The sequence below is a fragment of the Rhineura floridana genome, chromosome 19, assembly GCF_030035675.1.
Source record: "Rhineura floridana isolate rRhiFlo1 chromosome 19, rRhiFlo1.hap2, whole genome shotgun sequence".
NCBI lineage: Eukaryota > Metazoa > Chordata > Lepidosauria > Squamata > Rhineuridae > Rhineura > Rhineura floridana.
The window spans coordinates 8,484,205-8,497,675 of record NC_084498.1 but is presented as its reverse complement, the minus strand read 5'-3'; the positions used below and the strand labels follow the sequence as shown (position 1 = coordinate 8,497,675).

The following is a 13,471-nucleotide window of genomic DNA, read 5'->3' as shown; positions in this document are numbered from 1 at the left end:
TTTCCCCTTTGCATTTAGTTCTCTTGTACTTTTCAAAATAGCTTCCTAAGGCTGTCTGTTTTTCCCAGCTAGCTCCATGGGGGTTGTTCTTATTAATTTTAGCTAGTAAAATGCTATACTGTACATTCCAGAAACATGAACTTTTCATAAATCCTCACATTTTCTGTCCTGGCAGCAAGCTAGCAAGCTCTGATGTGAGCAGAAGGAAATGGTTGATTCCAGGATCAGAGTATTCAATCTTCACAGGCCAGCCTTTAGAAGCCCAAGAGAGCGCCAAAGATAACAGGCTAGAAGAAACATACTCTTCTTGCAGGTAAGGCGACTTTGAATGCTCAGCTGGTAAAGAATCACTTCCCAAAGGAGAAGGACCTATTAGCATAAGGAGAGTTCTTCCACTGCCGGCATCAGTGGCTCATCCTAATCCACCACTTGTGGGCATCATATCAGGAGAAAAGATACAGAATAACCCTGCTGTGACTTCTTTACCATCTGGTGGGAATTTGAAAAGCATTTCCTGTGGTCTTTTGTCCTTCATATGCAACAGGCTGGTTCAAGACTGAGTTTATTTTATTTATAATCTGAAGGTCCCAGGGAGGAAACAAAAATTAAACCAGTAAGATAGTAAAACGGTATAAAACAGAAGTATAGTTACACACCAATTATGCCACCAATTATGCCGCCCGACCAGATCAGCCACGCAAGGCCTTCTCTCAATCCCACCAACCAAAACAGCCAGGTTGGTGGGTACTAGGGAGAGGGCTTTTTCTGTGGTGGCCCCCACTCTCTGGAACTCCCTCCCGTTTGATCTCCGACATGCCCCTTCCCTGGATGTATTCCGCAAGGCCCTGAAGACGTGGCTATTTCAACAGGCCTTTGAGATATTTGGGATGTGTTAATCTCCATGATTTTGTCATCTATTATATGCTGTATATGTAAATGTTTTTATAAATGTACTGATGACTGTCCAGTATTTTATTTATTGAGATTAATGTGACTGCATTTGATACTATTGTATTTTATCCCATTTTAATGTACGTCGCCTAGAGTGGCTATCTGCCAGATAGGCGACACACAAATTAAATATTATTATTAAACCAGCAGCAGAGACACAAATACGAATGTCTAATACCTCTCCCTCCACCTCAAACCTAAGTTAATTGAACTTTGTTCCCACTGAAATCGGTGCAACTTAAATTCAGCTAACAGAACAATTCTAACCATGCTAGTCCTACTCAGAGTAGACCCATTGAAATTAATAGACATGCCTCACTTGGGTCCATTAATTTCAAGGGGTTTACTCTTAGTTGGCTATAACTCCATGTCTACTTGACAGTAAGTCCTATTGATTTCAGTAGGCTTAATTCCAGGTAAATGGGGCTAGGATTGCAGCCTGAGTCTGGATCCAACCCAGTGTATTTAAAATGGTGCTTATGAAATTCCCTTCTCCCTTGAGTGTATCTCTTTTGAGCTTCCATCCGTGTGACCCTTTCAGCCGACAGTGAATATGTATCGTCCTGTTGTACATTTCTAGGTACCATACACCTCCGGAAAAAGATTCCTCTCCAGATCCCTCGCTAACGAACGAAATGTCAAAAGAAGAAACTGAAGTCCCAGAAACACCCATCATAAAAGCCTTTAAAGAACTTGAAGGAAGGAAGAAGTTGAAGAATTGGGCCACTCAGACAGAGAAAGAGGAGGCAGCTGCCAGTAAGCTGCCTTGACTGGGCCTTGGCTTCCTAAGTCACAGGGTTTTGCTGACATTTCTCTCTCTTTCCGTGGATTAGAATTAGATTGGGTCACGTTTAGAGGACAGGGAGCCTCTGTGTAATAGGCCAGTACGGTACAGCATCTGCTTTGCATGCAGAAAGGCCCAGGTTTGATCCCTGCATCTCCAGGTAGGGCTGGGAATGTTCCCCCTCTGAAACCCTGGACAACTGCTGCCAGTCAGTGTAGACCAGCCTTTCCCAACCAGTGAGCCACCAGATGGTGTTGGACCACAACTCCCATCAGCCTCAGCCAGCATTGCCAATGGTCAGGAAAGATGGGAATTGTGGTCCAACAACATCTGGTGGCCCACTAGTTGGGAAAGGCTGGTGTAGACAGTACTAACCTAGAGGGACCCAGTGGTCTGACTTGATATAAGGCAGTTTCCTATGTTCCTAAAAGACCCTCTGTGCAGATGAGTTTTTCCACAGAGTATCGAAGGGCTGCTCTTTCTCCTTTGTTTATTTCCCTACAAAAGGCTTCATGAAAATCCCTATAAGCTTCTTGAATATTTTAACAATGCTTGTTGATCAGATACAATCAACCGAGGTGCATCTGAAACAATACTTGTTGCATTTAATTTCATTTCGCTTTTCTCCCTTGCTGCCCCAGTACTAATTCTTGTGCACTCCTTATAAACATGGTTTGGCTCTTTCCAGGATCGCAGCTCCCTCTTGTTTGGATCAGATGTATCTTCATGTACATCTGTATTTGTTTTTTTGTTTAAGGATTTATTTTCTCTTTTGTGATTTGATTTTTTTTTAATTTACCTGCTGCATATGCTGACATTATTGTTGTGACTTTTTCTTTGCTGTTTTTTTCTTTGTGTGGAAAAACAGAATATTTAAAAAAAAACAAAAGGAAGGGGTTTTGTTTTTGAGGTGGGATTGTGAAGCATTGAATAATGTCTGTTGAAAAAAATCAGTTGGTAAAATGTAATATGGTATCTAAATACATGGATGCAATTGCATAAAATGTGTTGGCTCTGATAATAAAGAAGGTGGGCCAGGAAGTGAGTAGAGCAGGTCTGCTAGCAAGGGCAATTACAAGTCAATTTCTTAACTCTTTTGTGAGATGCCAGCTTATGTGTGCAAAAAAAACCCTGGTCAGTGTGGTGGTGGGTGGTCAGTTCCCAAGCGAGATTTCTCAGACCAGTTTTTGTAAGAAATGCCTTTCCTTCATCTTATCTGGACTACAACTTCTTTTGACACACTCATCACAGTGAAGAGGGCTTGTGAGCCCATAGCAGATGACTCAAATGCTTTTTCAGCAACCTTTTGATCCTTTTGTTGCTTCCGTGTGGGTGGGGTGGTTCTCCTTCTGTTTGTAAGTATCTTCACGTTTGCTTAATTTTTGACATTGTTTTGGTTATCTTTATCTTTTTTTAAAAAAAAATGAAGCTGCTTTGGGAACACACAGTTTGGAATGGGAAAGCAGCATATAAATCCTACAAACAAAAATGTCTTCTTGTGCTGTTGGTATATTTCAGAAGGAACCCCTCGGCGCCCCACTGTTGGATTTGATGAAACGTCTCTTGGTGCCAGACGGTCCCCAGAGAAAGGCAAAGACCAGCTTAGACACAAAAGATACAGTTCACCTAACGGCCAGAGATCCTCATCTCTCCCGCCTTCAAGCAGGAAGTCAAACACTCCAAGTAAGAATTGCAGTTACAGGTTGCCCACTTTATAATGAGGGTGCATGTGGCTGCCTTATTGATAATGACAATGAGAGTTTTTCATGGTCTTGTATGGTGTCTGTTTCTATGGTGGCCATGCTGTTGCAAAAAATGCCTTATTCTGCTGCTCTGGTTCTGTTTTTTAGCTTTTAGCTTTTTTAATTTGAATTTTAGCCACCTTGAACTTTTGAGGAACGGCAACATTTTTAAAGAAAATATTGTAAATAGAGACCAGGAAGGCACTGTGATATTTAATTATTGCTACCATACAACTTTGATCAATCCAACTAACCTTACTGAGTGGCTCCTTTGAGGGTAGGGGGAACAGGGGCTGCCCCCACAGTAGATTGTCAGAAAATCCACGTCCACAGCCACTACTTCCTCCATGTCCTCATCTCTTGCAACCAGAGTAATACTCTTGGAGCTGGGTTTGGATCACAGGCTTCCAGATGCTAATCCCCACCACAAACAGAAGATCCTGTGGGGAAAGTCTTGGAATGACACTTTTTTGTTGCAAAGGCTACAGGAGCCTAATGCTACATAGCATCAGATGCCTGCTTGAAGACATAACTAAATCCTTACCAGCCATTTCTCTTGGCAGCAAGGAGAGAGATAATGCTGACTCCAGTTGCCGTGACCTACAGCCCAAAGCGGTCTCCGAAAGAGAACCTGTCCCCAGGATTTAGCCATTTACTCAGTAAAAATGAAAACATGATGACAAGGTAACTGTCTGTCAGTATTCACTTCAGGGCTGGAGGGGAGGAGGTTGGGTGCACGTGGTGTTAAGAATACGTTTGAGATCTGCACAGAAAGCCATGTAAGAACTGTGATCCAGGGAACCATAAGATCAGCCAAAAGCTGCTTATCTGCTTCTGCACTCAGGAACGGCTAATGAGGATGGAATGGGCCAGGCTGCATTTTATGGCCCTTCCTTTTGGGAATGGCAGCAGGAGGAGCCCATCTGAGGATAGGACAAGGCATTAAGCTATTCCTCTGGCATTACGTCATTGTTGTCCCCTGCTCAACAAACTTACGTGTTGCTTATGCATCTGATCCACCTGCAGCATTTCCTGGATCAGAGCAACTGCCATTCAAGGAATGATTTTGCATAAGCAGGCCTTAGCCTCCTTTCTCAGGTTCAAGTTTAGTTGTTTTTCTTTTTTTAATCTGACAGGACATGGCCTTTAGAATCCTTCCATTTAGCTATTTCCTGTCATGACAAAGGGTAAATCTCATCAGGACTCAGCAGTGGGGAAAAGAGAGGATTTTTCTACAAGTGGATTTGTGTCTCTTCTCCCTAAAAATTCTAGGTTTGATATTCTCCTTGATGATTTAGAAACTGCTCCCACGCCCGCATCGCAATACAACAGTCGACGGAAAAGGCTTCAGTTTCACTCAGTAGGTGATACAGAAGGTAACAGTAGCTGGGATTTTGTTCCATAACATAAATGTTCTGTCAATCCACAATTTTATTTATTTATTTATTTAACAAAATTATATACTGCTTAATTATTACAAAACTTCAAAGTGGTTTATAAAAAAATCAATAAAAGACATTAGAAACACTTTGTGACTACCAGGAAGAAAAGCATGTGTACATCATGTGGAACTCCAAAAAGCTATTAATGTGTGTTCATTCTTTCCCATTTCTAACCCCCCACCTCCTCCCTCCCCCAACTTGAATTCTTTGCTTCTATAAGCAACAGATGCTGCCTAGAAGTATAAAAATTGCTGGTTGCTTCTGCTGCTAACATCAGGCATGTTGCACAGACTTATAATTAAATATAAGAACAGCCTATTTCTAACTACAGAAGAACATAAAAAGAGCCAGCTGGATCAGGCCAGTGGCCCGTCTAGTCCAACATTCTGTTCTCACTGTGGTCAACCAGATGCCCATGGGAACAGGGTTCTAAAGGGCGGCCAGGTGGGGCACTGGCCCAACGGCCCCTGGAGCTACAGGGGGGCCCTCAGCCGCCCCTCTGCTACCCTTCCGCGATCCGTGGCCCCCCATGCTCCCCACCTACCCGTCTGCTGTCTTTTATCATTGCCCTTAACTGAAGCCCCTGCCGCCATCTTAGTTGATGGCAGAGATGCGCACGCGTAGCACGCACGCGTGCCATCAACAAATATGGTGGCGGAGGCTTCATCCCCTTAGGGAAACCGCGGCTGCCATCTTCATTAAGGGCAATGGTAAAAGACGGCAGACAGGTAGGTGGGGGGGCCACGTGCGTGCGCGTGCACACACACATACACACACCAGGGCCTGGGGCCAGCTGATGCCCAAGGGCCCCAGCACTCCTGGAGCCGGCCCTGCATGGGAAGCCCACAAGCAGGACCTGTGTGCAAGAGCACTGTCCCCTCCTGAGGTTTCCAGCAAGTGGTCTTCAGAAGCATTCCACTTCCAACGATGGAGGCAGAGCATAGCCATCATGGCTAGTAGCCACTGATAGCCTCATCCGCCATGAATTTGTCTAATCCCCTTTTAAAGCCATCCAAGTTGGTGGCCCTCACTGCCTCTTGTGGGAGTAAATCCCATCGTTTAACTCTGCACTGTGTGAAGAAGTCCTTTCTTTTGTCTGTCCTAGATCTTCCAACATTGAGCTGCATTGGACATCCATGAGTTTGTTATGAGAGAGGGAGAAAATATTTTCTCCATTCATTTCTCCATGTCGTGCATAATTTTATTCAGTTCTGTTGTGTCTCCTCTTACTTGCCTTTTCACTAAACCAAAACATCCCAAATGCTGCAACCTTTCCTCACAGGGGAATCACTCCATCCCCTTGATCATTCTGGCTGCCCAGCTGGCCCAGGCCAGCACCAAAACCGGCTGCAGAGCAACAGACTCCATTACACCCCTTGGCAATCCCTGTCTTAGTCCATAAGGATCCCCGTCTGTCTTAGTATGAAGGACTGGAATACTTCTGTGTGACTTCCTTCCATCAAACCTCCCCTCCTAACCCACCTTGTCCAGGAAGCCTTTATAACAACCTCCTCTTCCCCATACCCTTATGCAAATGCGGCCCTCCCTAGGCCATACCTCCTTCCTAGTCACACCCTCTCCCCAGACCACACCCTTCACCAGCTCTGCTTTGTGCTTTCCATGCGTCTGTTTCCCTGGCTGGAATGTGTCCTTATACTCTGGCAACGCCTCTTGCTTGCCTGGATGGAGGAAAGAGAGGAGGGTAGAGAAACTCGGCTGCTGGACAAAGACAGCATTTGCATTGGTTGCTGTGCCCACTTTTGCCTCAGGTCCTGCCCACCACTAGCATGTGGCCCCTGGGAAGTTGCCCAGAAGGGAATGCGGCCCTCAGGCTGGAAAAGGTTCTCCATCCCTCTCCTATTATAAATAAACCATAGTATGTGCAGCTTAAGTAGTTGTGTGTTCTTCCCGTTTCTCTCTACCTGCATTTCCTGCCCCCTTTCCCTTTTTTTTAGTTTAGTTTAGTTTTAGTTTACTAGAGGCTCTGCCCCAACCCCTCACCAATCCCAGTACTCTTAAGACCTCACCGCCACCCCCCAGACGAACTCATTAAACGAGGGGTGGGGAACCTTTTATGCTCCCTCCCTCTGGGCCAACTTTAACAGGTGGCTGGGGCAACCCCAATGACAAACACATGACATAACTATAATAGTAATACCTTACTGGGTGACATTGGACTAGTTGTGCACTCCCAGCCTAAACTGCCTCATAAGATTGTTTGGGGTCAGTCAAAATGGGATGACCACCATATATGGTGAGAAGGGTGCAACAGAAATGTAATTTGATAAATCTAGTGCAGCCCGCGCTCATGCACCAGGCATGGAGTAACCAATGTGGTACCTTCCAGATGTTGGACTACAGCTCCCATAATCCCTGGCCTTTGGCCATGCTGGCTGGACTTGATGGGAGATGCAGTCTAACCTCTGGAGGGCTCAACATTGGCTACCCCAGGACTAGACCTTGTTTTGTCCATGCATGTAGCATTGTCCCCTGAGGCGTCTGCTAATCCCAAAATTCTTTGGATTTAGACAATTTTGTGTATCTGTTTATGTGGTTGTATGAAAATTGTCAGAAGTGTTAAAATGTTAGCCAGCTTCGTTTTTTAAAACATGAAATATAGCTCCAAATTTGCACATGTGTAATATTGAAGTCGTTTGAACAACCCTTGAACTATAAAAATTGAGATCAGTACCTAACTTTAAATGTTTTAAGATCAAATTTGTTAAGTTATCTAGAAGTAATCCTTCACATCATGCTTGCAAATAGTAATTTTGTTATATGTATATTGTATAATTCTTTTATATATAGTTTTACTGTTAAAATCTTTTGAGATGAAAATAAATGAACTAACATCCTATGGCACATTTTGTATTTTGGGGGAGCCTGTTTTAATTAGTTTTTCCCTCTTAGCTATTATTTGTAATGACATAACTTCTAGAATGATAAAGGCTTTTTTAAAAGTCATGTTTTCAAAGTTTTTCGGAATCGAATATGTAGGGTTAGAGCCAGTATGTTAATTGCACTTCGATCCCATTGAAGTCAGTAGGATCTATTTAGTCATTATTAGCTTTTTACATTGATGATTTCGTGGTAACTAAGTTCAACTAACAGTGTAATCCTAACCATGTCTACTCAGATGTATGTCTTATTGAACTCAATGGGGCTGACGTCCAAATAACTGGGGTTAGGACTGCAGCCTCACTCTGGATACAGCTCTTTGCTGTGTGCCCTGGAGTTCACCATATTCAAAGTGGTGTAAACATTCCTGAAGATTTTGCTAGAGTTAGAAAATTTGCATTTTTCTTTCCTTGTTTGTCTGATATAGTCTCTGTATTAATCATTTTTCCTCAGAGAGCTTAAACTCCAACATTTTTGTTTTCTTTTGTGTGTGTTTTGGGACAGAACTGGAGCACCCTGGTCCTGGCAAAGACAGCTACACAAGGTCTTCCTCTTGCACAGACTCTTTGCATGCAGGGGCAAAGAAGGGGATGACGGGGCAAGCTTGGGAGGAGGAGAGCTCTGCGCCCCCAGGTGAGCCCGGCCTGTCTTCAGCAGCACCAGCACCTTGTGAGGCAGAGTTCAAATACGTGTCAAGGATTAAGACGTTGGCTGAAACGGAGAGACTCTTTGATGAGCTCACCCATGAAAAGCAACAGGTAGAAACCACGTGCTTGGCCTCTCTCCCTACATTTGTTGCTGAAGCTCTGTGTTTTGGAAAAATTTCTACTTCCGCAGTACCTGTACTAAAGCTGATATCCAGTTTCAGAAACACCACACAAGGCAGCCTGCCTCCGGACACGAGTTGCTGGGGATCGCAAGCAGGGAGACTGCTGTTGCGCGCAGGTCCTGCTTGCGGGCTTCCCCAGAGGCTTCTGTTTTTAGTTTGCATACTACCTCATGATTTTAAATAAATAAATGCAATAAATCTGGTTGCCCAAGTCTTGAGAACAGGATGCTGGACTAGATGGGCCTTTAGTCTTACCCAACAGGGCTCTTTTGATATTCTTATCTTGAAAATGGGATTCCAAGACCAACCTGCACATTTAGCAAGACCGATGGTCTCGGCAGAGTACATGCTTGCCCAGGGGTAAGAGGCAAGTATTATGAACCTGGTTCTGTATGCTTTAAGCCAAATAGAATTAGCTTGCCTCAACAGGGAATGAAGTGTGGCAATGCCCTCTGGCAGTTTGGATAGTGGCTATATAGGCAAGCCCTTATGTTTGCTGTGATGTCACCTTGGTCTTGCTGTGTGCCCTTTCTTTCTCTATCTCTCCCCCCCTCCTCACCCAGCACCCCACTATCACTTCTTCTGATTCAAACTCATCTGGTAAGCATCACCAGGACTGTAGCCCAAAATAGGGCCAGTGAAAAGCAAGAGGGAAGTATCTGTATGCTTCAGGAAAGCTGAGGCGTGCAGAAGTACAAAAAGAACTTTACACCGTACTAAGGCAATCCTCCCCAAAGCAACAGCCCAGTAAGGACTGAGCATGCTCAGTAGCTACAAAATGTAGAGTGACCATTGGAAAAGGAACACAGAGGGGGGAGGAGAGGAGTGGAAAGCCCTGCCCTGGCTGGCTGTGACCCTGAACAGCTTTTTTTTAGAAGAGCGGATGCCCAGCAACGCTTCTCATTCCTCAAGTCCTAGTTGTTGTATCTTTTTCAAAAAATCTCTTCTGGGTCATAAAACTTCAGATAGAAAGTAAAAAAAGAATATTCAGATGTGGGCAGATCTATTAACGCAACCCAGGATGATACTATCCTAAGATTCACAGAGCTGGAAAAATCGTTTATGGGTTTCTTGCAAATAAAATCCAAGGTAGTTGTAGTCTGACTCTTGAAGCTTCGGTACTTTTCACTGGTATTTCTTTTGTCTTCCTAGATTGAGGCCCAGCTGAGTCGAATTCCTTGTGCTGGAGGAAGAATGACTCTGCAGGCAAGACTAAATCAGGTTTAAAATCCTATCTTGACATAGTGATGGGGAGGGGAGAAGTTCAGTCTTGCAGCTGAACCAAAATAAAAGCCTATTTCCCCTCTTTGATCTTCTGCCTGGTTCGTATGAGCCTGCGCCTCACTTGGCAGTTTCAGAGTTGGACCTGTATGTGGGAGTGAACTGCCACAGATCTAGCACCACAGATTTTTTTTTAATGTCTCAAGCTCAGTACTTCTCAGTTCCTGCTTTATTCACAAAGGAGTTGAGGGCTGTCCCTGTCACGTTTGTGGTAGGGAGGTATTTGCCACTGCAGAATCTTAGAAACTAAATGAAGAACGATTTGGAGGTGGTTGGGAATCTCGCATTCCCCTAAATGTACCAATGGGCAACAAAATTTCTAAATTGATTGTTTTCCTTCAAAGGCCGTGCATTTCTTTGGAAATGGAAAATTGCTATCTCGCCAGGTAAAAGAGCGGATACAGAGTTTCCATTTTGGAAGAGTTGTGGCTTGCCTTTTTCTGGTCTTGAATGTGTGTCTTTTGAATATTCTCCTCAGGAAGCCTTGGAAGATCGCTTGGAAAGGGTCAATAGAGAATTGGGCTCCATCCGGATGATCCTGAAGAGATTCCATGTTTTACATACCTCTGCAAATATTTGAGATGTCTCTATTTAAATTTAGATATCCTTGTGTTTGCACTAAAAGTATAATAATTATGCACTCTGAAAATGCAAATGGTTTTGTATCTTTTGTAAGCCCTCTGCAGCAGTTTTGCAATCATGTTGCCCTTTAAACACTATTTTATATAGCCACATATATTTTAAAACTTATTTTTGTTACACCTGAAGGAATCAATCTGTCAATTCTGTATTTTGCTACTTTTGAAGAAGTGTTAATTTTTTTTGAAACCATGAACAAGACTTGTTTATAAGAACAAAGCAGCCAAAAGGTAGCTTGTTTTTAAAAATGTGATCACGTTGAACTCGATTTTGTGGTGCACCAGGCTCACTGTTTTTATAGGGTTTGTAGGCTGTCTTGTAATGATGTATTGCGTTTTTATTTATGATAAACATGACACACACAGCTTCTTGTTGTGAAGTGAGCTCCACACAAATGCTACACAGCTTGTATTTCAGAGATTACATCTCCTTTCATAAACTCCTTTGTTCAGTTGCAGCACAGTATTTTCAGCAAATGCACAAAACCTAGGCTGGGAAAGTCTGTTTAAAATAGTATATGAACAGCAAGGTGTTAGAGAGGCAAAAAAACGATGTTTCTCTTTTTATAAAGAGTTTTTATTTTGCATGTTTTGTCACCAAAATAATAACAATAATTAAAGCTGCATTGTCTAAAATGAAGTAGTGGCTCATTTTTTAAAAATCTCACTGCTGGGGTGGGGGTAACTTGTGTTTCTGGCTACTTCCCATGGCTCCTCAAATCACCATGACCGCTGCATGCTTGTCTTTTCTATAGTGTCACCCATCTAACGGGAACGCTCCATATGCAGCTCCTTAGTCAGCAGCAGCGATGGGAAAAGAGTGTGCAAGTGGAACCAGTAAGACTTCTCTGGTCCTGACAGCAACCGTGTGGCTCTATGTTGTTAGTGCCTTGTGTCCCTTGGCACTTCTAAATTTAGTCCCCTCTCCCTCTCAGCAACAGCCAAGATGCCCAGTGAAGCAGCATATAGGGCTGTGTCTGTAATTAAAGGATCGCCATTTACAGAAATTGGCAAAGTAGCTTCTCCCCACCCCCAAAGGATCGACCATAGTCTGAAATGTAGAGCCCTGCTGCTTCCCTTGCCTCCTCTTCAGTATGCTGGAAAAGTAAGTCCTTGGCATCCCCCCCTTCTGTATTTCCCAATTAAATATTCCACCAGGAGTCATTCAGAAATAACCATTGCTATAATCCATTTTTTTAAAAAAATCCCACAATGGCCTCTTTTCCTTGGTAAAATGTTCTGCTGTAGCAGGTCCTAGTAACATTTTTGAATTTGTCATTGTGAAATTCAATGAAGAGTGTCCCCAAGTACGCTTAACGTTTTCTTCCCTGTCCCTCTGCTGCCATTTTCAACATTTCAACATGCACCAACATTTGCAGAGACTGAAAGGCATGATGCTTCCCCATTGGCTGTAATCCTGAGCACACTGAACTTTCGTAGGAGCAAACATGCCCAAGAAGGCACTCCAACTGTTTTCTAAATGTCATTGCTTGGCTCTCGATATTTGGTGGTATCATGTAGCAGTTTACCTCTGAAAGATCTCCTAAGAACATAGGAAGCTGCCTTATACAGAGTCAAACCACTGGCCCAACTAGCTTATTATTTTCTCTGATTTGCAGCGGCTGTCTAGGATTTCAGACAGGAGTCTTCCCCTTCCCTATTAGACATGCCAGGGATTGAACCTGGGCCCTTTTTGCATGCAGAGCGTATGTTATACCACTTGGCTATGACCTTTCCCTACTCAGTCATAGATTGTTGGATAAAATCCAAGAATGGGTTGAGCAGTTGTTGGGCATCAAAAGAGAGGTTAAGTGGTTGCTTGGAAGACTTGATGTGGAGTTCATGACTGCTTATGATAGGATGGATGCAAAGCCTACCTGATGTTGCCTACAACACATACTTCTCTTTAAAGCAGGGATGGGAGACAATAGTCAAGAAATCAGAAGAAGGCTAGGACTGGGGAGGGCAGCTATGAGAGAACTAGATGGTCCTCAAATGCAAAGATGTGTCACTGAACACCAAAGTCAGGGTCATTCAGACCATGGTATTCCCGATTATGTATAGATGTGAAAGTTGGATACTGAAAAAAACGTGTAAGAAAAAAATCAACTGATTTGAAATGTGGTGTTGGAGGAGAGTTTTGTGTATACCATGGACTGCGAAAAAGACCAATAATTGGGTGTTAGAACAAATTAAACCAAAACTATCACTAGAAGCTAAAATGATGAAACTGAGGTTATAATTTGGACACATTGTGAGAATGCTTGTGATGGGACTCATCATTCAGCAACATCTGGAAGGCCAAAGGTTCACTGCACCTGCTTTATAAGAGCACACAAAGCAAAACAACCAATTCTGCTAGTTTCATAGTGTGAACCACTTTTGTGACTTATATACATGAAGCAAATGCACACTTTTAAATAGAATATCTGTGATCCAAGCACACTAGAAATGGGAAGTTGATGTTCAAGTCCCACTTCCACAGGATATCTTAAGAGTTGCTTGTCGCAAAGGTTAGCCAAACCTTGTTAATGAAGGACTAATTGCTTGGGATGTCGCATCAATTAAGCCTCAGTGGCTGTGTTCACACTTCAGCCTGAGCCTGGGTGCTACATATGCAGCTAAAAGGAAAGTCACAAGTACAGACCTGCCTCTATCCCCAGAAGAATGTCTATTTTCATACATTAAAAATACATACATTTAATGTAAATTGTTATTCATTTTTCTCCCTGGAGTTTTGGTGGGAGCCAGCCTCTACAGTTTTGTCTTCAAAAATCAATAACGTTACTTTATTTTTCCTACCTTTGAGCACTACCATAGATAAATATTTCATTAGTTGCTTTTGATGGAGTCCACAAGCCATTTTGTGATGGTATACTTGCTTTTATCCTCATCCAGAGCTGGTC

At 43.2% G+C, this 13,471-nt stretch overlaps 1 protein-coding gene across 12 annotated transcripts in view; it reads left to right on the top strand.

The window, feature by feature from the left end:
* The window catches only part of MPHOSPH9 (M-phase phosphoprotein 9), a 60,812-nt gene extending 49,611 nt beyond the window's left edge, over positions 1–11,201 (top strand). For 10 of the 12 annotated variants that reach the window (XM_061602628.1, XM_061602629.1, XM_061602630.1 and 7 more), the window contains 9 exons: positions 176–313; positions 1,532–1,707; positions 3,254–3,418; positions 4,041–4,161; positions 4,750–4,853; positions 8,322–8,575; positions 9,799–9,867; positions 10,272–10,313; positions 10,406–11,201. In XM_061602628.1, coding sequence (XP_061458612.1) covers positions 176–313; positions 1,532–1,707; positions 3,254–3,418; positions 4,041–4,161; positions 4,750–4,853; positions 8,322–8,575; positions 9,799–9,867; positions 10,272–10,313; positions 10,406–10,507 — 1,171 coding nt within the window. In that variant the 3' untranslated portion in view covers positions 10,508–11,201. The remainder of the gene's footprint in view (positions 1–175; positions 314–1,531; positions 1,708–3,253; positions 3,419–4,040; positions 4,162–4,749; positions 4,854–8,321; positions 8,576–9,798; positions 9,868–10,271; positions 10,314–10,405) is intronic. The other 2 variants (XM_061602638.1, XM_061602636.1) reach the window with 2 other exon arrangements.
* The last annotated feature ends 2,270 nt before the right edge of the window (positions 11,202–13,471 follow it).